The sequence below is a fragment of the Sarcophilus harrisii genome, chromosome 2 (assembly GCF_902635505.1).
Source record: "Sarcophilus harrisii chromosome 2, mSarHar1.11, whole genome shotgun sequence".
NCBI classification, from domain to species: Eukaryota; Metazoa; Chordata; class Mammalia; order Dasyuromorphia; family Dasyuridae; genus Sarcophilus; species Sarcophilus harrisii.
In genome coordinates this window covers 30,238,005-30,261,115 of record NC_045427.1, presented here as the reverse complement: position 1 = coordinate 30,261,115, position 23,111 = coordinate 30,238,005, and the positions used below count along the sequence as shown (strand labels likewise).

The 23,111-nt window shown below is 52.0% G+C and overlaps 2 protein-coding genes across 6 annotated transcripts in view; one reads left to right on the top strand and one right to left on the bottom strand.

Moving 5' to 3' along the window:
- The window catches only part of ELMOD3 (ELMO domain containing 3), a 24,184-nt gene extending 18,830 nt beyond the window's left edge, over positions 1-5,354 (bottom strand). For 2 of the 5 annotated variants that reach the window (XM_031949770.1, XM_031949774.1), the window contains exon 1: positions 2,502-2,598. The gene's annotated coding sequence lies outside the window, so the exon portion shown is untranslated. Of the gene's footprint in view, positions 1-2,176; positions 2,362-2,501; positions 2,599-3,354; positions 3,417-5,106 lie in introns of those variants that run through there. The other 3 variants (XM_031949773.1, XM_031949772.1, XM_031949771.1) reach the window with 3 other exon arrangements.
- RETSAT (retinol saturase) lies at positions 2,777-23,111 on the top strand. The gene is made up of 11 exons (XM_031949767.1): positions 2,777-3,054; positions 8,216-8,398; positions 10,117-10,358; positions 11,199-11,400; positions 12,045-12,242; positions 15,023-15,142; positions 20,513-20,651; positions 20,937-21,046; positions 21,135-21,301; positions 21,539-21,698; positions 22,798-23,111. Exons 1-11 carry the CDS (start codon positions 2,889-2,891, stop codon positions 22,941-22,943), a joined length of 1,833 nt encoding a protein of 610 aa, XP_031805627.1. The 5' UTR covers positions 2,777-2,888; the 3' UTR covers positions 22,944-23,111.

Below are 23,111 nucleotides of genomic sequence, written 5' to 3'. Positions count from 1 at the left end.
GGGTCGCAACCCTACATGGGGTCTCGTGACTGAATGTGGGGGTTATGAAATTATGATTTATTATCAGTGTTTGGCTTGCATACACATTGTATACACCTATGGATCCAATCATGTAAAAATCTCTCAGGTGAAAGGAGGCTGTGAGTGGAAAAAGTTAAGAAGGCCTGGCCTGCCATCACTCACTAAACAGAGAACTAGGGATTATGGGAGAATAATGTATCTCTGGCCGCCCGCAGGACACTCATAGAAGAGACCTTTCCAAGATGGCTCATGCTCAGGAAGAGCTAGGTCAGAGATACCCTCTCGGTGGTGAAAGCCTAATTACAGTTTCTTCGCTGTCACTAAGGCTGTTTTTCATTCCCAGTGAAAACTAGCCTCCTGTTCCCATGACAACCAAACAAAGCATCAGGCGGAGCTAAGATTCCTACATGCTCCCGGGAGTGAAGCCTGTGGGAGTTTACTTCATGACCTCCATGGGGCAGCAGCTGGGGAGAATAGAGGCTCCTAGATGCAGCTCAGAAGACCTGCATTCTGCAGCAGAGACAAACATCAGAGCCTGAAAACAACGCCCCCTTGAGAACACGGAGGCCCTGAGGGAGAAGTCACACAGCTGGCGAGAAGCAGAGCCAGAGCGTGGGCCCCTGGGGCTGGAGCCAAGACCTGCTCCGGTGCCCCTTTGGACAACTCATCCTCTCTCTGCGCTTCACTTTGCCCTTCCCCAAGGGTCATTTGCAAATAAACAAATACGATCCACTCCTATCTGCAAGGTACTGCTTTAGGTGGCAGGATCTTTCCAATAGTCACTCTGGGAATGAAAAAAAAGTCTCCAAAAAAAAGGAGCTTAGAGAAGGAAAAGCATCATAGCACAGTGGAGGGTGTTGCGTCTGGGAGTCAAGAAGACTCCAGTTCAAATCCAGCCTCTGACACTCTCAAGCTGTGTGGTTTGGGCAAATCATTTCAGTTCTAAGCCTCAGTTTACTCATCTGCAAAACAGGAAAGAGAGCATCTACCTCATGAAGTTGTAAGGCTCAAATGAGGTCACTTAGTAACATGCTTGGCCAATAGTTAATGCGCTATTTTCTGTCTCTACAGCATCTCTGTATTGCCCTTTCCCCCCACTCACTCATGCTGGGATTACTCCCAAGTGGTTTCTTCGCCTCAAGTTTTTTCTTATTCTACTCCATTGTCCACAAAGCTGCTGAAATTATTTCCTAAAACTTACAAGTCTGACTGATAACCCACGGACCTCCTGCTACTTCTAGAAGCTCTTCTGTGTAACACTAGAAGCTCTTCACAAATTGACCTTCTCCTCCTTCCTCCTTTCCCCCAATATCCCCACATGGCCTGCAATGCCTTCCCCCCAAGGCTGCCCTCCGTCGCCTCTGTCCACAGCTACGTGACCTATCTGTGTTCCATCTACCTCTCTCTCTCTAGTCTCTGTCTACCTCTCTATACGTGCCTCTTTACATGTGTGTATATTCCGTATGTATTTCTCTCTCTCTATTCTCTTTATACATCTCTCTCTATAAATATATATACACTCTTTGTACACATCTCTCTATTCTGCATACATCTGTCTACATCTCTCCACATATATCCTCTGTAGACAAATGCATATTTCTCTGTATACATCGGTAGATATTCTGCACACATCTACATACAACTCTATAAATATGCACATACACTTTGCATACATCTTTCTCTATACTGTATAGAACAGACACATCTCTCCCTATAGAACATAGTATCCTACATATCTGTGTTCTGTATACATTATTCTGTACACGTGCACACGCATCTGTAAACATCTCTCTCCATACTCTGTGCACACGTATATATTTCTGTATGCATTTATGCAAATTCCGCACATATCCATATGTGGGCTCTGCATGCATTTACATACATCTCTCTCTCTTTCCACATATTCTCTATACATCCATAAATGGCTCTCTCGGCAGACTCCATTCACACCCACGCACAAGGCAGTGCAGATAGAGAGCATCCTCTATATACGCCCCCCCCCCCCTCCCGTTGGAACGGAAGCCCCCGGCGGGCAGGGAACGGCGCAAGGGCCGGAGCAGGCTTGGATGCTCCCCGGACGGGGCCGCGGCGCAAAGGCCTGGGGGACGTTCCCGCTCTCAGTCCGCCCGGAGACGGCGCTGGAACAGCCACGCACCCCGGTGCCGGGTTTTGTTAGGCACTCCGAGAGATGCTTTCATCCCGTCGGCCCCCGCGGCCCAAGGGACGCATTTAAGAACAGCTCGGGGAAAGGGTGCTTCGCCCCGGGGCCCGTGACCCGGAGCGGGGGCGGCCCTCGGGCGCCGCAGCCCCCAGCCCCATCTGGGCCCCCTGCCTGCGTAGGGGCCCCCAGGCGCAGGCGCAGGCGGGGCTGGAGAAGTTACTTTGTGCCCCTCCCTCAGTCACGCCCCCTTCTGCCCGGAAGGAGGCTCTCGGGGGCGGGCGGGGGGCACAGGCCCTTCCGAGACGGGTAAGGGACCCACCTGCCTCAGCCTCCTACGCCGCCGCCGGCCCGAGCGCCTCCATCGTCCAGGAGCCGCCTCCGCGTAGCAGCTGCCGCTCTCACCAACGCCCCCCCACCCCCCGAGTCTGCACCTGCGCAGTGCGTCCTCCGCGCGGGCCCACCCGGGAACTACACTTCCCAGCAGGCTCGACGAGTGCCCCTACGGCTGCCGGCCGAGCACAATTTTTGCCTGCCCGGGCGGAGCCCCGAGGTGCAAAGGTCCAGGCTGGGTTCTCCGCGGGCTCGCCGCCAGCCCCAGTGGGGCGGGATGGGCGGGACGGGCGCCCCGGCGGGGGCGGAGCCAGGTCCGCAGCCTTATCCATGACCGGGTGACTCGGGGCTCCATTCCCCGGAGGCGGCCGGCGCGATGTGGTTGTGGGTTGCCTTGGTGGCGGCGGGGGTCGCGCTGCTAGTGACCCGGGCCCGGAGGTCGCGCCTGGGCCGCGGCCGGAACCCCTTCGCCAAGGACCTGAGGAGGCCGCGGGCGCCGCTGGTGACCGACCGCGAGGCTCGCAAGAGGGTCCTCAAGCAAGGTGCGTCCCCCCGCGCGGGGCCCCGGCCCCGCTGTGCTAAGTGGGGGCTGCAGGGAGGGGGCGCGTCGCTGGCGGAGCCCCGCACCCGAGGGGGCGAGGTACCCGCGGCTCTGGGCTCGCTCGGCCGCGGTGCCTTCGCGCGTCAAATCCGGGGTCGCCTCCTGCCCCTGCTCCCGCCAGGGGCCGAGCCTGCGCTCCGGGCCCGCGGGGGGCCCGCGGGGGGCCAGCGGGGGCAGGGCCAGCCTGGCTCGGTGACCTCCAGCCACGGAGTCCTGAGGTCAGCGGTCGTGCCGAGCTCACCTGGGGCAGAGTCCAGGTACTCGCGGAGTCTGCGCGCTTGGCACGGAATAGCGAGGGGGCGGCGGGACCGGGCAGGGAATAACGCGGGGCGGCGGGGCCGGGCACGGAATAGCGAGGGGGGGCGGGGCCGGGCACGGAATAACGCGGGGCGGCGGGGCCGGGCACGGAATAGCGAGGGGCGGGCGGGGCCGGGCACGGAATAGCGAGGGGCGGGCGGGGCCGGGCACGGAATAGCGAGGGGCGGGCGGGGCCGGGCACGGAATAGCGAGGGGCGGGCGGGGCCGGGCACGGAATAGCGAGGGGCGGGCGGGGCCGGGCACGGAATAGCGAGGGGCGGGCGGGGCCGGGCACGGAATAGCGAGGGGCGGGCGGGGCCGGGCACGGAATAGCGAGGGGCGGGCGGGGCCGGGCACGGAATAGCGAGGGGCGGGCGGGGCCGGGCACGGAATAGCGAGGGGCGGGCGGGGCCGGGCACGGAATAGCGAGGGGCGGGCGGGGCCGGCACGGAATAGCGAGGGCGGCGGGGCCGGGCACGGAATAGCGAGGGGCGGGCGGGCCGGCACGGAATAGCGAGGGGGCGGGCCGGGCACGGAATAGCGAGGGGGGGCGGGGCCGGGCACGGAATAGCGAGGGGCGGGCGGGGCCGGGCACGGAATAGCGAGGGGCGGGCGGGGCCGGGCACGGAATAGCGAGGGGCGGGCGGGGCCGGGCACGGAATAGCGAGGGGCGGGCGGGGCCGGGCACGGAATAGCGAGGGGCGGGCGGGGCCGGGCACGGAATAGCGAGGGGCGGGCGGGGCCGGGCACGGAATAGCGAGGGGCGGGCGGGGCCGGGCACGGAATAGCGAGGGGCGGGCGGGGCCGGGCACGGAATAGCGAGGGGCGGGCGGGGCCGGGCACGGAATAGCGAGGGGCGGGCGGGGCCGGGCACGGAATAGCGAGGGGCGGGCGGGGCCGGGCACGGAATAGCGAGGGGCGGGCGGGGCCGGGCACGGAATAGCGAGGGGCGGGCGGGGCCGGGCACGGAATAGCGAGGGGCGGGCGGGGCCGGGCACGGAATAGCGAGGGGCGGGCGGGGCCGGGCACGGAATAGCGAGGGGCGGGCGGGGCCGGGCACGGAATAGCGAGGGGCGGGCGGGGCCGGGCACGGAATAGCGAGGGGGGCGGGGCCGGGCGGAATAGCGAGGGGCGGGCGGGGCCGGGCACGGAATAGCGAGGGGCGGGCGGGGCCGGGCACGGAATAGCGAGGGGCGGGCGGGGCCGGGCACGGAATAGCGAGGGGCGGGCGGGGCCGGGCACGGAATAGCGAGGGGGCGGCGGGGCCGGGCAGGGAATAGCGAGGGGCGGCGGGGCCGGGAATGGAATGGGGCCGCGGGCCGAGCCTAGGCACAGCCCCTTCCACCCCGACCCTACCGTGCACTTGGCCGTCATCCCACATCCCGCATCCCGCATCCCTCCTCTGATACATTCGGGAAGGTGGCCTCTCAGCGCCTGCCGGCTCACTCTCCTGCAAACCTCCTGCAGTTCGACCTCCAATCTCTTCTCTTACTTGGAATCGAACTCTCCCAAATGATCATCAGATTCCTTGTTAAAAATGATTGACAACTTTAAACAAAACCCAATTTTTCCTTCGAACTCCTCCAAGCCCGACTGAAAAGAAAACACTTAGTAAACCACTTAGTCAAAAACAAAACAAAACACTAATTCCTCATGTTAAAAAAAAAAGTTCCCACCTGTATCCTGCGGCTCTTACCTCCGTTGGCAGCTCCAGGGCCCTCCGGATTCTTCCCTGGACTTTGCATTCATCAGAGCTTCTAAGTCTTTTAAAGTTATTTGTCTTGACAATGGTATTATATAACGAGTTCTGCTTCAGCTTTTTTTTTCCCACTTTGAATCATTTCATTCAAGGTTTCCCAGACTTCTGTTATAGTATTATGCTTTTATCATGGTTTTATCAGCCATTTCTCATTAGATGGGCACTGTCTTAGTTTCAGTTCTTTACCATCCCCAAAAAGAACCGTGGGAAAGATTTTTGCATGCATTGGTCCTTTTGCTCTTGCTTTGATTTATTTGGCTGCAGGCCTAGCAGTGGGTTTATAATTAAGTAACTCTTTGGGCTCCGTTCCAAATTGCCTTCCAGAATGGCTGAAGCAATTTACAGCTCTGCCAACAGGGCATTTAATGTGCCCCTGATCTTCTAACGTGTGTTATTTTCCTTCTTTGTCATCTTTGCCTAGCTGAAGGTTGTGAGGCGGAACTTCAGAGCAACGATACTTTGTATTTTTCTAACTGTTAGTGATCTTGAGCTTTTTTTCATATGGCTGTTGATAACTTGAAAACTGCCTGTTGTCACCATTTATCAGTTGAAAATGGCTTTTGTAATAGATTTGAATGAATTTTTTAAAGATCTTGAAAATGAAATTAACAGCGAAATTTATTTCAAAGATTCCCATTCCTATGTTTCCCTTCTAATTTGAGTTGAATTGATTTTGATTATGCAAAAACACTTTAATTTTATGTAATCAAAATTGTCTATTTTATCCTCTTTAGCCATATTTGGTCATGAGCTCTTCCCTATTCATAGATCTAAAAACTGCTTTTTTATTTGTTCTCCCAATTGTTTATGATGCCATCCTTTATGTCTCTAAGTTATGTACCCATTGGTGATCAAGATCTTAAAATTTCAGTGGTTCTCAAAGTCTGGTCCAGAGCATCCTGGGAATCTTTGAAATCCTTTCAGAGACTACAAATTCATAATTAGTTTTTATTTTTAATGTGATCAGTATCTCTAACTATAAACCACATAAACAAAAACTCTTTGGACAGATCCTCAATCATTTTTAATAGAAAAAAGATATTGAGAACAAAAGTTTGAGGACCACTGTCTTAAATCTTCCGTGGCCTTCTCTGGAAGGTACTGACCACCCTTTTCTCCTGGAAATGCTCTTCTCTCACCTATTGGACGGCTGCTCTTTCTTGGCTTCCTCCCACTTCCCTGATTCCTCCTCCATCTCTTTCACAAGAATGATCTTCATTCTTGTCACAGTTACTGCCCTCTGGTGTCTCCCAAGTTCTTCCTTAAAGCTTCATTTCTCTCTACACTCTCTCCCTTCGAGATTTTGTCAACTCCCATGGGTTTATAATGATCACCTCTGGCAGGTGATTTCTACACCCAGCCCTAGTCTCCTATACCTCAGTCCCACATCACCACCTTTCTATGAGACATTTCAAAGAGGAGATCCCATGGGCACCTCAAATCCAAATGCCCTCATTCTCTTTCTCCCCAAACACACCCATCTTTTGTACTTTAGTGTATCCTTTGAGGGAACCACCACCATTTTCCCAGGCTTGCAAGCACAGCATCATCCTTGTTGCCTTATTGTTTCTTCCTCATCCCATCTCCTCTATCTCTACTCTAGCCATCATCATGTTTTAGATCACCATTCCCTCTCTGTCTTCTGCTCGTTTAGTCTTTTAATTAATCTCCTTGTTTCCAGTGTCTTCCTATTTTAATTTATCCTCCATTCAGCTATCAAAGTGATCTTCTTGAAGCTGAGGTCTGTTCTTCTCTTTTCCCCTGCTCCCTTTCCCCATCCTCCCCAATTCAATAAACGCCATTGATGTCCTGTTACTTCTAAGATCAGATATTAATTCTTCTCTTTGGCCTGAAATCTCTTCATAACGTGACCCCTTCCCAACTTTTTCTGCTTCTTATATCCCTTGTGCGCACTCCATATTTATTCCAGCCAAACTGGATGCTTGCTATTCCTGTAAAATGTTAAAAAAAAAAAAGTAATAATACCTGTTCTTTATATAGTACCTACTATGTACCAGGCATTGTGCTAAGTGCTTTAGAAGTATTATCTCACTGGATCCTCACAACCACCCTGGGAGGTTAGGTACTCTTATTATCCCCATCCTTCAGATGAGGGCACTGAGGCAGACAGAGGTTGCATGATGTGCCCAGGGTCACATTGAAGCTACTAATAGTCTGAGGCCGGATTGGAGCTTTTCCTGACTCGGAGACCATGCTCTGGGCTCCATAGCAACACCAGCTCCCTCTGATCAGTGATGCTCCACCTCATCTGTGCCTTTGCCCCGGCTAGTTCCACAAACCTAGAATGTCCTCTCTCCTCACCTCAGCCTCTTGGGCTCCAGTGGCACCTTTTTATGAGGCCTTTTCTGGGAGCCTCCCAGTTCCCTCTGAGGTCACCTTCCATGGGTACCTATAGCTGTATAAGTCATCTCACCCATTGAACTATAAGCTTCTCACAGGAGGCTGCTTTTCTTGTATCTTAGCGGGGGCCTGGCCTGTAGGAGGCCCTTCATTGCCGAATTTCAAAGGGGCAGGTGTGGGTGTGATCCTTGCATTACATGTGCCCCGAGTGGCTTGGGCTGCCCAGACCATCCCAGGGAGGGCAGGGCCCCTTCCCCAAGGCTGAGCCGCCACACGGCTGAATCCTATCTGTTGGAGGTGGGCTCGTTGGCCCTGAGGGCCTTGCCCACTTTGAGATGGCACAGGTAGAGAAAGGATGCTGGGTTTGGGATCTGAGGACCCCTCTGCCTGTGTCCGCACTGTCCCGTACTACAGACACTGCAGGATCCCCGGCCTCCTCTCTGCCGGCCTGGTCTTCCTGTTCCGGTGCCATTTGGGCTGCAGGTTCCAGGCTGCCCTTGCGGTTCTCAGCTGCTCTGTCCAATGAGGCACGCCCTCTCCGTGGTGGGGAAGCTGCCTTTGGGACGGACTCTGCCAGTTTGCACGTCTCCCTGCTGGTTCAGCGCCCCCTGCTAGCGTGGCTTTGCCCGTGGTGTCCGTGTTCCCCCTTGGCTCATATTACTCTCTCTCCCACATTTGCCTGCAGCTTTCTCGGCCAGCCGGGTGCCCGACCGGCTGGACGCCGTGGTGATCGGGAGCGGCATCGGGGGCCTGGGCACCGCGGCCATCCTCGCCAGAGCGGGAAAGCGCGTCCTGGTGTTGGAGCAGCACACCAAGGCGGGGGGCTCCTGCCACACCTTCAGCCATAAGGGGCTGGAGTTTGACACAGGTAAAGCGGGTCTGGGGAGGAGCGGGCACTCACCAGGGGAGCAGCACAGGCTGTGGACAGAATCACCAGCCCGGGGCCCCAGCCGGACCCTGCTTCCTCCTGCCTCCCAGGGCCTCACCCATTTGGCCTTCCCCTCCAGATGAAGGAAGGATCTCATTAAAGTCCTTCACCAGGTGTCTTGGACCAGGATGGAGGAGACCGGACATAAGCAGATACTCCTTCCTAGGGATGGTGGGGTTTTATAAATTTAAAGAATATACTTGGGGCAGCTGGGTGGCACAGGGGATAGAGCACCAGCCCTAAAGTCAGGAAGATCTGAGTTCAAATCTAACCTCAGACACTTAACACTTTCTAGCTATGTGACCCGGGGCAAGTCACTTAACTTCCATTGCCTCAGGAAAAAAAAAAGAATATACTTTATGACATTATAAAAGAGACCGAATTCCAGTGAACAATAACCTTATAACAGCCATTGAAAAGAATCCAATCAGAGTCATTCTTTTTTTTCTCCCTCAGTTATATATAATAAGTAACAGTTCATTAGCTCAATTACTCTGTTGTAACACCGATGGGAAATTCTCCAAGGATATACTGTCAAATTCCTTAGCATTTCAAAACCTTTTAATAATATCAGTGCAATACATGTGAATTTTACAATATCATCTGTTTTCACAATATAGTCACAAAGGAAAACATTAGGAGGGTTTTTTTTTTTTTAATTACGAAATTCAAAGGAAAGTGCTTTGTTTTTGAACACTATTTAGAATCTTTCACATTAATGTCATGCTCAAATTCTATTATGTTAAAAGAAAAATCTGGTCAAATTAGAGTCCCTGCAGTTCATCTGTTTTGCAAAAGAGCCTAGATGGCTGTCTATTCAATTGTATTCATGCAGTCAAATTTTTTTAATGATCCACTGATGAGATCCATCAAATATAATGAGATAGTGAATATGGTTATTTTAAAAATTACACAATTGTTAAATATTATTAATTTTATAAGACTGAGTGCTTTGGAGTTCTCATTAACTTTTTTTTTCCTTTTACAGAGGCGATTGGAGTTAAGTGACTTGCCCGAGGTCACACAGCTAGGAAATTTTAAGTCTCTGAGGTTAGATTTGAACTCAGGTCCTCCTGACTTCAGGGCTGGTGCTCCATCCCCTGTGCCACCCAGCTGCCCCTCTCATTAACATTTGTCAAAACTGATCAGATACTTTTCTTGTGCAGCCTGATAAATGTGGAAATATATTTAGAAGAATCGCATATGTTTAACCTATATTGGATTACTTGCTGTCTAGGGAGGGGAGAGGGAAGGAAAGAAGGAGAAAAATTTGGAACACAAGGTTTTGCAAAGGTGAATGTTGAAAATTATCATTGCATGTATTTGGAAAAATAAAAAGCTATTAGTTTTAAAAAATAAAACAAAATTTATCAGATAACCTAAAATTATACTCCTATAACTTTAAAATCCTGACAGGTTAGTAAAAGCCACAATGAAAAATTCTAACATACATGAATTTCCATGTTCAGTGAGGGGCAAAATAGAAAACCCTCCCACAAAAAGCCTCTCATTAACTTTAATTCCCTGGAGATGAACTAAAGTCTGGGGGAAACCAAAAGAAAAGGGGTAAGGCCTTTTATTCTCTTTAGCCTCGCTCATGGCCTCTCTATCTCCTCAAGTTCTAGACTTGCTCAGACCACTCCTTGCCACTTTGACAGGAATCCACTATGTTGGGCAGCTGAATGAGGGCAGCATTAGCCGCTTCTTCGTGGACCAGATCTTTGAGGGGCAGCTGGACTGGGCTCCCTTGGACTCCCCCTTTGACATCGTGATGCTGGAGGGACCCAATGGCAGAAGGGAGTTCCCCATGTACTCTGGGGAGAAAGCGTATGTTCAGGGGCTCAAGGAAAAGTTCCCCAATGAAGAGGCCGCCATTGACAAGTACATGAAGATGGTGAAGGTAAATCCAGGACAACCTGGGGGGCCTGCAGAGATCCAGGAAGAGCCAATATGGACACGCAGGGGGACGTGTAGATTGAGGAGGGACAAGAGTCCTGGGCCACCTGCTTCTCCTCAGGACTTGGAGGTCATTGCCGTGACTAGGCCATTGCCTCAGGGATTCCTCAATTATAAACACTGAGGGCTCTCTTGAAGATATCAATAGGTTTCTGGCAGAGGTGGACGGTCTTTAGTACTTAACAAGTCACTTGACAGCCAGCTGCCTCAGTTTCCTCATCTGTAAAATGGGGATAATGTTCACATATACTTCTGAGGATTGTCATGAGGATCTAATGAGATAAGACCCTGGGCTGGTACTTAGTAGGGGTCATAAAAGCTGTCATTATTAACTAAATCTTAATAGGCCCCAGTTGATTAGGTTCCTGAAGAAAAGGATAAGGGCAGGGGAGGTTTGATGAAGGGAAGGAAGGCTCAGGACAGATTGAGGACATCGGACACTGCTGTGATTTGTGGGAGGGGCACAGCCTGGAGGCATTGGACATGGGGGCATGGGGTGGGGGCCATGAAGTGGAAAATCCCTAAAACAAACATCAGGGACTCCCCAGTGTTACCTGGAGTAGAGCAGGGCAGGGTTCAGATCACCGAGCTCCCCCAGGAACAGCATGGCTCTGAGTTAAGGATGAGTGATCAAATGCTCAAGATCCTGATCTTTCTAACTGGGAGGGATGCCCCTTTACATTTAGGCTGAGCTTCTTTCCCAGAATGCTTAGAGCCTCAGCTCTGGGCCAGCAGGGCCAGAGATTCAGGAACTTCTTTCTCCCCAGTGCCTTTCTTTCCCCAGGAAGTAGCCAAAGGAGCCTCTCATATGGTCCTGCTGAAGATCATCCCTTTGCCAGTGGTGAGGCTGCTGGACAGTCTGGGGCTACTGGCCTTTTTCTCCCCTTTCTTGAAAGCGGCCACCCAGAGCTTGGAGGAGGTGCTCAGCCAGCTGCCTGCCTCCCAGGACCTCAAAGCAGTGCTCAGCTACATCTGTCCCACCTATGGTTCGCACCTGGGGCTCTGGGATCCTGGGGGTAAAGGGTGCGAGAGCGTAGGAGGGTGGGCTGCTGTCCCCTTGGCTCTTCTTGCTTTGCCAGAAGTAGGAGTTTGGGGGCCCTCAGGAGCCAGTTAACAAGAGATCCTGTCATCACCTCCAGGTGATACAGCTCTGGGCCTGGGGTCAGGGGGAACTGTGTTCGAATGCAGCGTCAGGCATTTAGCAGCGGTTTGACTCGAGCAAGTTTTCACTTAATCTTGTTTACTTCAGTTTTCTCAGCTGTAGAATGGGAATCATAACACTGCCCTCCTGGGGTTGTTGTGAGGAATAAGTTCAGATTTGTAAAGTGTCGGCACAAAGTCTGGCGCGTGGTTGATGCCGGGTAATCCCAGGTACCTTCATTATCATTGTCGCTCTGCCCCACAAAAGTTTCACTCCGTGGCGGGGAACCCTGGCTGTCCTGTGAGCCGCGGTGTGACATCAGAGACTGCGGAGGTTCCTGGGTTTGGTGGCTGACGGGGTTCCTGACAGATTAGGGGTCGGGGGGGGGGGTTCTGTTCATGGAGGGAAGCTCCTTTTGGCAGGGAGGTTGTCCTGACCTGTGGCTGGGAGGACCAGGCCTAAGATGCTTCCCTGGCTTTTCTCCCACAGGTGTTCCCCCAAAGAGCGCCAGTTTCTCCATGCACGCCATCCTCATCCACCACTACCTGCACGGGGCCTTTTACCCCCGCGGAGGCTCCAGTGAAATCGCCTTTCACCTCATCCCAGTGATCCAGCGGGCAGGGGGCGCGGTCCTGGCCAGGGCCAGGGTGGAGAGCGTGCTGCTGGATTCTGCTGGAAGAGCCTGCGGTGAGAGCAGGGAGACTCCGCCATGAGAGTGGGGGCAGACTCAGGAAAGCGAGGCAAGAAGGGAGCATGGGGGGCCTCCAAGGTGCAGTGACAACTGGGCGCTGGGGTCGGCAGCTGGGGTGGGGGGTGCACAGTTCTGCCGAATCCGGCCCCAGGGAGACTTCCTGGAGGCTTCCTGGAGCCCTGCTGAGCAGGGCTGTGGAGGCCGCCTTCGGGGAGTAGAGAATCGGGTTCAGAGATCCAGTGGTGCAGTCAGCAAGCGCTTTCTAAGTCCCTGCTTTGTGCCAGCCACTAGACGTGCGAAAACCCATGAAATCGCCCCTACTCCCAGAGAAGTGAGGGGCCCTCAGAGATGGCCCGTGATTGTAGAAGTTCCGTTAGTGTTTTCGGCTCAGGGAAGGAGGAACTGCTGGGGGTTACACGTCGGGAGGGTTTTGTGCAGGGAGCGGCACCGGAGCAGGGACTGAAGGACACTGAGCAACCCCGGAGCTTGGGTTCCAGGCCATGGCCTGGCCAGCATTCAGCGGAGGAGTAGTGGAGGGTAGGTGCCAGGTCCAGCCGGCAGGGTGGGCCAGAGGCTGCCGAAAGGGGAGAAGGTACGAGATGCTGGAGCAGCAGGCGGGGCCATGTGCGAAGGCTAAATCATCCAGAAGGAGAGGAGCAGGCTTCATGCTGGAGGCTCAGGGGGCCGCTGGAGCTCTGAGTACAGGAGCGGGTGCTGGTGAGGTCCGCCCCTCAGGGAATTACTGTGTGGAATCTGGGTTTGAGAGAAGAGAGACTTGGTAGGGGAGCCAAGGGGGAGATAGTTCCAGCAGTCCGGACCAGAAGCGGCGAGAGGCTGAAGCAGCCTGGGGACCGTTTGAGTGGGGAGAAGGAGGTGGTGTCAGAGATATTGTGGAGGCGGGCGGGATGGCTTCCTTGTGATGAGAGAGGGGGAACTCACCGATAATGCTGTGGAACAGGAGACCCAGATATTGGCTATCGGCACCCATAAGCCCAAGTTGTTGGTAATCATCACATAGGTTGTGACAGGATCGTTGCACGGGGACAGACCAAGCACTAGGGAGTTCTAAGGGCAGGAAAAGATTCGGCGGCAGAAAAGTTTACATGGGACAGGCGGCATTTTCAGTGTGGGTGAAACTGAGGCAGAACCAGGGGGCTGGGGGTGATGCAGGGAAATAGCAAAAGCAAGAAAACAATGTGTATGGGGACCAACAAGAGTAGCCCCGTTTTATTGCATCAAAGTAACTGAATAATAAATGACCTTTTATAAGTGCTTAGGAAAGTCTCAAAGTGCTAGGTGCTGGGCCGGAGGCAGAAGACTTAAATCCTGCCTCAGACACTTCCCAGCTATGGGACTGCCTCAGTTTCTTCATCTGCAAAATATGCCGGAGAAGGAAATGACAGACTACTTCAGTATCTTTACCAAAAAAAGCTCAAATGGGCAGGACTGAAAGCAGCAAGAAAGTGCTTCCCATGGGTGAGGCTGGGGGTTAGCTACTCAGGGTGCAAAGAAAAGGGAAAACAGCCCCTGCCTTCAAAGGACCTTATGCAGGGTGAGACTGCTCGTACATAACAGACAGGTGCAAAGAACCTGCCATGGAAGATCCTAGTAGCAGGGGGTCTAGGAAAGGAAACCTGGGAGCTAAGTCTTGAAGGAGGAACTTTCAAAGAGAAAAGTAAGATTGGACAACTGGCGAGGCGTCGAGATGCGTAAGAGTAGGGAATCGGGAATGACTCCTTGGTTACAAGTCTGGGGCCCGGGAAGGGTGATGGCTCCCTTAGAAATCGGGGGAGGCTCAGAAGGTGGTCATATTTGGGAGCACGGGAATGAGTCGAACTTGATGTTTGACTTTGAGACGCCCTTTGGACCTCCTCTGAAATCTAATGGACAGTTGGTGACATAGAATTGGGGTACAGGAGGTGAGGATTGGATCTGGAAATGAAATCATCTTCCAAGAGGTGGGGGATCCTGCACGGGAAATGGGGGAGCAATCAGAGAGGTAGGAGGGGAACCGAGAGGGAGAAGAGCGTTTCCAGGAGCAGCAGCGGGTGGTCAGCGGAATCTGATGCTGCAGGAAGGTCTGGCAGTCGTTGGGAAGGATGAGCTGGGACCCAGATTATGGGGGCTTAGAAGAGAGTGAGCGCAGGGGAAGCAGATGGCACAAGCAGAGAACAGAGAGAGGGCTTCAGCTCAGAGGCGCATAGGGCAGGAACCGGGGAGGGGATGATCCTGTGGGGAAGTTTTTTAAAGTTGAGGGGGGTCATGAGCGAGAGTTTGTAGACAGCAGGGAAGACACTAGGGAAGGGGAAGATTAGAGAAGGTGGCAACAAGAGAGGGGCGGCATTCTTCTAGAAGAGGCAGGAGCCGTTGGTATCATAGGCCGTGTGGAAGGACTGACCTTGGCCAGGAGAAGGGCTGGCCCTTCCTCACGGTCAGTTAGGGAGGCGACAGTGAGCGATGCTGGACTTATGGTGGGACTTTTGATGAGAAGAGAGGACTTGAATGGCTGAGTTTTTTCAGGAAAGTGTAAGGGGAGATCTAAGCTGAGAAAGTCAGGCGAGGGGCTGCTATTGGGAGGAGAAGAGGAAGTTGGAGTTGGCCACCGAGGTTAATGGCGTGGGGAGCTGAGGAGGGGAGTAGAAGCATTGCCTTGCTGTAGTGAGAGCCCAGTTGAGATTAAGGACATAGAGTGAGGGTCCAGCCTTTGGACTGTGTAGGGCCGGGGGGCTTCTGTTCCTTTCTGTGCTTCCCAGACCTCATCCCGTCTCCTCTGTAGGTGTCACGGTGAAGAAGGGCCACGAATTGGTGACCATCCATTCTCCCATTGTGATCTCCAGTGCAGGAATATTTAATACGTACCAGCGCTTGCTGCCTGAGCCCGCCCGCCACTTACCAGGTAAGGGCTGCTTGTCCTTCCCGGCTGCATTTCCAGGCTGGCTTAGGCAGGATGGGTCACTGCCCCTGGGCCCTGCGCCCAGCCAGACCTGGTGTCCGGCTGGTGGCTTCCTCCTGCATGGGCCATGAATCCCGATCGTCCTCCCCTTTCCTGATCCTTCTTGGTACACGAACCCTTCTCCTGTCCATCTGTCCCTCTCTCTTGAATATCTGTCGGCTGGTAGCTAGCCCTTGTGTAGCATGTGGCGGTTTTCACAGCTCTCTGTAGATAGTTTTGCATTTGATCCTCAGAACCCCGGGAGGTAGATGCTGTTATTAACCCCATTTTGCAGGTGAGGGCACAGGCAAACAGGTGAAGTGGCTTGTCCAGGGTCACATAATGGGAAGTGTCTGGGGCCAGATTCGAACTCGGTGTCCCCGCCAGAAAGCAGGAGGCTTGGCAGCTGTTAGGCAGCAGTCATTGACATCGTGCCCTTGGGGTTCTGAGCCCCTCGTTGTGTCCCGACAGTTGCAGGATTTCACAGGGGCTGCGTCCCTCTCCCAGCACACACACACATTTTTAGGTTTGGGACCAGCAGTGGAGAGATAACCTAGGTTCTGTGGGAGGCTTCGGGTCCCCTCAATCAGGGGCTAAGGGGCCAGAAGAAGCTTGTTTGGTGGGAGATGGGCTTTGTGTTTGAGATGTGTAAGAAAAGCAGGAAGTCAGTGAAATCCAATGGGGGGCCACAGGCAATTACTGAGCACCTACATGCGCCAGGCTGCTGCAAGGATAGGAAATTTGACACCAGAACACTTGCATTGGAGCTGCTCAGTCCCCCTGTGATCCTAGGCATTAACCCAATGAGCTAAAAAAGCATCATCCTTTGAACAAGGGTTATTGGGAAGAGAAGGAGAAAGGAGACAGGCTCGCAGGGTAATAGCCCAAAGGAAGTGGCTTTAACACCAAGGGGCAAAGCAGGGACACAGGGCAGCGAAAAAAGGAGTCTCCAAAGCTGGAATCTCCTGGAAGATTCATAGGAAGGGTTTGTTGGCTGAACAGGGTTAACAACTGTCTGTGCCCACTGGGGGATTGTGGGATGTGTCAGTGGGTCAGCTGAACCATTTGCTTTTTCAGTCTTTGCTACAAAGGAAAGTTTGCTGAAGAGGGAAAAGGGGAGAGGGGAGGGGCACATTTGGAAATGAGGGTGATGTCTAAATGAAAAGCCCCAATAAAAAGTGAAAAGTGCACCTAGATGAGACCCAGCGCTGTGGAGAAAGGGAGTGAAACGTGTCAGGATCCTGTGGAGAGGCTGGAGAAGTGGGGCCAGAACAGGATGTGCATGTAGAGGGGTTGGGTTTGGCGGGGAGAAAGGCTTCATCTTCACAGGAAGGCGAGATGAGGGAGGAAATCTTGTGGAAGAAATGAGGGACTGAGGCAATGAAGACATGGCTCTGAGAATGGCCTGTTTTTTCAGTGAAATAAGAGACTAAGTTCTCAACTAAAGCAGGGAAAACTATGGGAGGCTCGAGAATGGTTGGGAAAGTTTGAAAATATTGTTATAGTGAGAGGTACAATGATTCCATGAAGGAGACATAAGAGAGGGGAAGGAAATGAGCATTTGGATGATACCCATAATGCACCAGGCACTGCTTTACAGTTATTATCTCATTTGATACTTACAACAACCCTGCTGTTATGATCCCCAGTTTACAGATGAGAAAACTGGGGCACACAAAGTTAAGTGATTTGAGCAGGGGAAGTGTCTAAGGCCAGATTTGAGCTCGGCTCCTCCTGCCTCCAGTCCCAGCATCCTCTCCCCTGCCACTCCTCTTAGCCGAGGCTTGGCTCACCACAGGGAAGGTTCTGTTAAGATTAAGTAACTTAAGCTTGTGTGGATCCAGTCAAGAGCGTTTCATGAATTTGTTCGGCTTCATTCAGTAGCACATAAGTAGGGGCAAAAGTAGGGGATGGTCATCATGATCCAAGGGCAAGATCTCCCCTAGAATTAAAAGGCAAGGGACAAGAGAGAAGAAGACAGTATAGGGGTGAGCTTATTGGGGTCCTTGACAGTAGGATAAGGAAGTTCAGAAGAAGGAAGAGTTTCAGGGGAAAGATGATGAGCTCAGATTTGGACATGTTGCGTTAAAGATGTCACTGGGACATCCAGTTTGAAGGATTTGATAGGCAGTTGGAGATGTGGGCCTGGAGGCTGGGAAAGAGATCTTCAGGGGGTCAAAATGGGTAAGGGAAGAGTAGAGGGGTCACCAATATAGGAGTGGTGGGCTGAGAAAAATCTGCTGGGTGGCTGGATTGGAAGCAGCAGTTTGGGGCACAGCAGATTATATCAGTCAGATCAAGCAATTTCAGAATTCCTTGCCCTTGTGAGTGATGGCACTGTGTCTGTAGGAATGATGGGAAATGAGTAAGCTGAAGAATTAAGAGGTAAGGGGGATAAAGGAATATCAGTAGATGGGTGGAATACTCTTAGTATGAAGGGAGGTGCTGAAGGGTAAAGAAAGACTGTGGCCTAAACACTGGACTTGCTCGAGCAGGAAAAAGAGCAAATGAGGTCTGCAGACAATAGCTACTGAATCTGTTTTTTGTTTTTTTTTTTTTTTAGTTTATTTATTTTTAATGTACATTGTTTTATGACTTATCTTGGGAGAGAAAAATCAGAACAACAGAGGAAAAACCATGGGAGAGGTAAAAAAAAAAAAAAAAAAAGTGAACTTAGCATGTGTTGATTTACATTCAGTCTCCTTAGTTCTTTTACTGGACACAGGCATTTTCTGTCCAAAGTCTTTTGGGATTACTTTGGATCACTGAACCACTGAGAAGAACCAAACCTTTCAGAATTAACCATCATACATTCTTGTTCTTATTGTGTACAATGTATTCCTGGTTCTACTTGTTTTGTTCAGCATCAGTTCACATAAATCTTTCCGGGACTTTCTAAAATCAGCTTGTTTATCATTTTTTATAGAAAAATAATATTCCATTACCTTCATATACCACAGCTTGTTCAGCCCTTCCCCAATTGATGGGCATCCACTCCTTTTCCAATTCTTTGCTACCACAAAAAGAGCTGCAGTAGCTACTGAATTTTGATTGGGTGATAAACATGGATTGAGTGTACTTTGTAGGGGGAAAGGTGATTGAGACACAGCAGTGGAAGTGGCAGTGAGGAGCAACGAGGATTCCAACTCCTCTACTAGATGAGTGGGAGGTGGGGAATACAGGGTAATGAGTGAATGTGCAACCAAGATGGCAAAGGGTGGCCAGGGAAGTTGGGTCATAGGGAGAACCAAGACTCGATGAGGATGGGAAGATAGAGAGAGGGAAGGAAAAAGTTGAGTTCAAAGTGAGTGTGTTGCCTGTGGAGCAGTTCTTCCAGCAGGTTCAGTACAGGGGTTTCAGATTGGATGATTGGGGTGGGAAGTTGAAAGGGATGGGAATAAGGGAGCAGTCAGTGGCTGATGGAGAACTGGGTTTGAACAACACAGTCCAAAGGTCTGCATCCTGCGATGGGTTGTGATTATGACTAGAGGAAGTATGTTAATTAAGGAGCAATGATTTGAACCAGGTGATTGTTGTCCACAGGGTCTAGCCTAGGGTGGATTTGTCTCAGGGCTCAGTGTGGCTAGAAAGAGAAGGGAGCGTGATGGTACTTGGACAGGGTGAGCCACCCCTGTGGAACTATAGATGCTGCTGAGCTATTGATAGCTACCTTATCAGTCAGGGACTCCCTCCTCCCAATCTCAGCAACGCTTTGCCAATCTCATTTGCTTCCTTTCATTGAGATCTTTCATTTCTTTGGATTTTAATACTTTGTACATTTATATAAAGACATCTAGACCAGGACTTTTATGGTTAGAACTTTTCTCGGATTTTTCCTTGGGCTTGTGAATTTATTGGAATTCCTATAATATTCTTCCTCTGTTGTTTTGTGCTTTATGGTACCTAATTTGGTAAATAAACAGGTAGTTTATTTTCTGTTTTCCTTTTTGATTTAGGGGCAGGGGAAGGGAATAAGCATTTGTTAAGCTCTACAGTGCTGAGACATTTACAGATCTTATCTGGTTAGATCTCATGTACTCTTTGCAAGTAGGTGCAGGTGAACAGGTGAGGAAACTGAGGCAGACAGTGAATAAGGGACTTGCCCAGGACCACACAGCATTATGTGTCTGGGTCCAGAGTTGAACCTAAGTGTTCCTAAAGTCAGGCCCAGTGTGCTTTCCACTGCTTACAACCCCAAGCCACCCAGCTCTAGCTGTGGGCAGGAACACATCATTGCTGTTTTTTAGGCCATGAGCCAATAGCCAGATTTAGGTTTCACACATCAGTTTCTTACACTGTTCACGTCCTAAATTTGTCTTTCTCTTGTAAGACTTTTGTCGATAAGTCAGCAGCAGTGATTAAAATATTTGGGCCACTGAACCTTCAATTTTTTAACAGAATGAATTGATGAAAAAACTTTTACTAAGTATTATGAAGTGCCATCAAGTAGAAATGGAGACAGTCTGCTCTCAGGGAGTTCACACGCACGACACTTGTGAGAGTTTAGGTAGAGGTAGATAGGAAGGCCCAAGGACATCCACCGAAATGGAGGGGGCTGCAGCAGGATGGACATCCTACTGGTTCTCCACCTTACTGGAATGGTCACAGCTGATGAGACCCAAGTCCTCTAAGGGGAGCCCATGGCTCCTGCCTGGCCAGCCCAATGGCGTGAGGGAAGGGAAGAAGGGAGAGGGCATCTCATTGGGGACTGGCCCAGATAGCCTATGGCCCGAGACTTCGTAATCTTTGGTGATGCTTTCTGTCAGCTAACAGGTTTGTCCTTGCCACAGGCACCTCAGGGGTGGTAGTGAGCTTTGCCAAATCCTGAGACGTTCTCTATCTTGTCTTGGAGACTGACCATGGAAAGACACCAGAAATCTGGATTAGTCGTAGTCATACCTAGCAGACAAATGGCTTCCTCTCTCCTCTCGGGGAGTCGCCATGTGCTACTGGCAGCATGTACAGTTAGCCTTATTACTGCACGGAAGATGAGTGCCGCTTCTGTCTTTGGGAAAAGCCTCATTTCTGTTGTTTAGCTCAAAATGTCCTCTACTACATTCTTCTACTCTCTAACCTCCAGACGCAAGTCAAGATTTTCTTCTGCAAAAGGATCCTTTCTCAATTCCTTTCTTCCATGAGATATTTTAGAAGTAGGAATAGTGTCCCAGTCTGTTCACGAGAGGAAGAGAAAATATCCAGCACGTTGACACAGGTAAGAGGGGTGTGCCAGCAGGCAAGCTTCTCTGAGATCTGTGACTTTCACCAGCCCCATCTTGGGCATTTCCATGACTGCCCGTCTTTGTCTGGCTCCTGAAGTGCTGGTCTTTCTGACAGGTATAAAGGCTCAGCTGGGAATGGTGCGGCATGGTGTGTCCACACTTTCTATCTTCATCTGCCTCCAGGGATCCAAGAGTGACCTAGGCCTGGAAGCCAACAACTGTTATGTCTACTCTGACACAGACACTGACCACGCGTAAGTGCTAAAAGAGGAGAGAGGTCTGTGAGCTTCCTCTTTCCTAAAATCTGGGCAGGAAAGGGGCCCAGATGACTCATAAGCCGGGGTCTGCTCTTTCCAGTTGCCCACTTTCCCTCATGGAGCTCAGGCCCCCGGTAGCTCCTGTCTCTTTTTCTCCTCCATCTCCTAAACCAGCTTCCTCCTGCCACTTCTACACAAAGGGAGAATGATTCCTGTCCCCTTCTTGTGAGAGAGTTCAGGTCCATTGATCTCATTAGCTCATCTCCCTTTTCCTGCCCATAGGATGGAGAGATATCTGTCCCTCTCCAGGGAAGAAGCCGCCGCACACATCCCCTATTTCTTCATCACCTCCGCTTCGGCCAAAGACCCGACATGGAAGGACAGGTTCCCAGGTGGGATGGAGGCTGTGGAAAGGGGGGCAGGGAAGAGGGCAGGAGGGGCTGGGCACCAGGTACAGTGACCCAAGCTCTGTTTCCTCAGACCAGTCCACACTGATTATAATGCTTCCTGCCCGCTACGAATGGTTTGAGGAGTGGAAGGACGAACCCCAGGGCAAGAGGGGGAGTGACTATGAGGCCGTGAAGGAATCCTTCGTAGAGGCTTCCATGTCTGTTTTGATGAAATTTTATCCTCAATTGGAGGGGAAGGTACTAGAATAAGTGGGTAGAGGGAAAAGTCATGAAAGTGAGTGATAGAAAGGGACTATCTCCTTGTCTCAGTGCAAGAGAGAGGGGTCCTAAGGGAATGTCACACCTGGGGGTGAGGGGATAGAACCCTGGGCACCTTGGCGGGGTGCAGATGGGAGAGAATGCAGAGAACAGAGAAGCTGGAGTCAGGGGCACTACTGGATTTCCTCACCTTGGTTCCCTTCCTCATCTTCTCAGGTGAACAGTATTTCAGTAGGGTCCCCACTGAGCAATGAGTTCTTCCTGGCTGCCCCCCGTGGAGAGCCCTATGGGGTCAACCATGACCTGAGCCGTCTGCAGCCCCGCGTCATGGCCGCAATGCGGGCCCAGAGTCCCGTCCCCAATCTCTACCTAACAGGTACGTTGTCTTACTCTGCAGTCTTTCTGCTGTCCCTAAGTGCCATTGCATAGCTCCCCACCTGCCCCTGAGCGTAAATCCCTTCCTCTTCCCAGGCCTTGCCTTTAGTATTAATGATGGGCACATGGGAGCAGTCAGCGGCACATGGAATCCCAGCAAAATCAGGGTAGAGGGTCAGGGGAATGATGGGAGAAGGAACAAGGACTGTAGAGTGCCTCGGGGCAGTGCCCTGAAATCTCCAGTGCTGCTCTGAGCAGTGACCCCATAGCACCCAAGGCCCACTTGTGTCCTCAGCTGGCAGCCACTTGTGCTGCTCTGATTAGCGTCCCCCAAAAGGGCAAAGCTCCCAGAGAGGCAGAGCAGAGACCAGACCAGAGGGCCCTTTCTCTCCTGAGCTCCAGTGCCAGGCTGAGAGACGGGGTCGGAATTCCCTGAACCCACGTTCAGACTTTAGAACTTGAGATCTGGAAGGGACTAAAGAGGACATCTTGTCTAACTCCTACATGAAAGGTCGTTCCCTCTCTGGGTGAAGACTTGGGCTGCCCAGTCCAACCCAGTGCAACCTAGTCCAACCCGGTCCAATCCGGTCCAACCCAGTCCAATCTGGTCCAACCTAGTCCAATCCGGTCCAACCTAGTCCGACCCAATCCAATCCAGTCAACATTGATTTAGCTCCTGCCACTGTGCTGAGCACTGGGGATCCCTGCCCACCCTCTAAAGGGGAGACAACATGCAGAAGGGGGCAGGAAAGGCAGGGGGGAGACCAAAGGGTGCATGCTGTGGGAGTCCTTGTTCCTTGGAGTGGGCACCAGGCAGTGGATGCAAGATGGAATGGGCTCAGAGTCCAGTTTCTTCCCTCTACAAAGGAAGACATCGGGAGTCAGAGGGGAGAGGGAGCTGAGGGTCTGTCACTTTGTGATGTCAGTCCAGGCGAGCGTTAGCTTGGGGATGACATTAGAAGTGAGGGACCCAACCCGGGGAATGGGGGGGGGGTTCCGTATTCCCTGCAGTCACACCCCCACCACCTTGGATGCCTCTCTTGTTAGTAAGGTTCTCTTGACATGACTCCCGTGACCCTGCTTTTGTTTTTGCCTTCTAGGACAGGATGTGCTCATTTGTGGTTTTTTCGGGGCCCTTTTTGGGGCCATATTGTGCAGTAGCACCATCCTGCAGCGGAACGTGTACCAGGACCTCCTGCGGCTCCGCACTCGGGTCTTTGCTTCCCCCGCCAAGAAGATGACTTAGTCCAAGTGGACCCTTTCTGCAAAGGAGTCCTTGGTCCCATGTGAGCCTGTGAGAGCAGGGGAAGATTCCAGGAGCTTTGACATTTATAACTTGTAACTCAGTGCCTACTACACTCTGACTTGGGGAAAGGAGTAACTGCTCAATAAATCAGAGTAATTTTAACAGTAA

Coding starts and splice junctions, on each gene's coding strand:
- RETSAT (XM_031949767.1), top strand. CDS start 2,889: ATGTGGTTGTGGGTTGCCTTGGTGGCGGCGGGGGTCGCGCTGCTAGTG. Junction 15,143..20,512: donor GCCCGCCCGCCACTTACCAG/GTAAGGGCTGCT, acceptor TCTTTCTGACAG/GTATAAAGGCTCAGCTGGGA. Junction 20,652..20,936: donor GACACAGACACTGACCACGC/GTAAGTGCTAAA, acceptor TCCTGCCCATAG/GATGGAGAGATATCTGTCCC.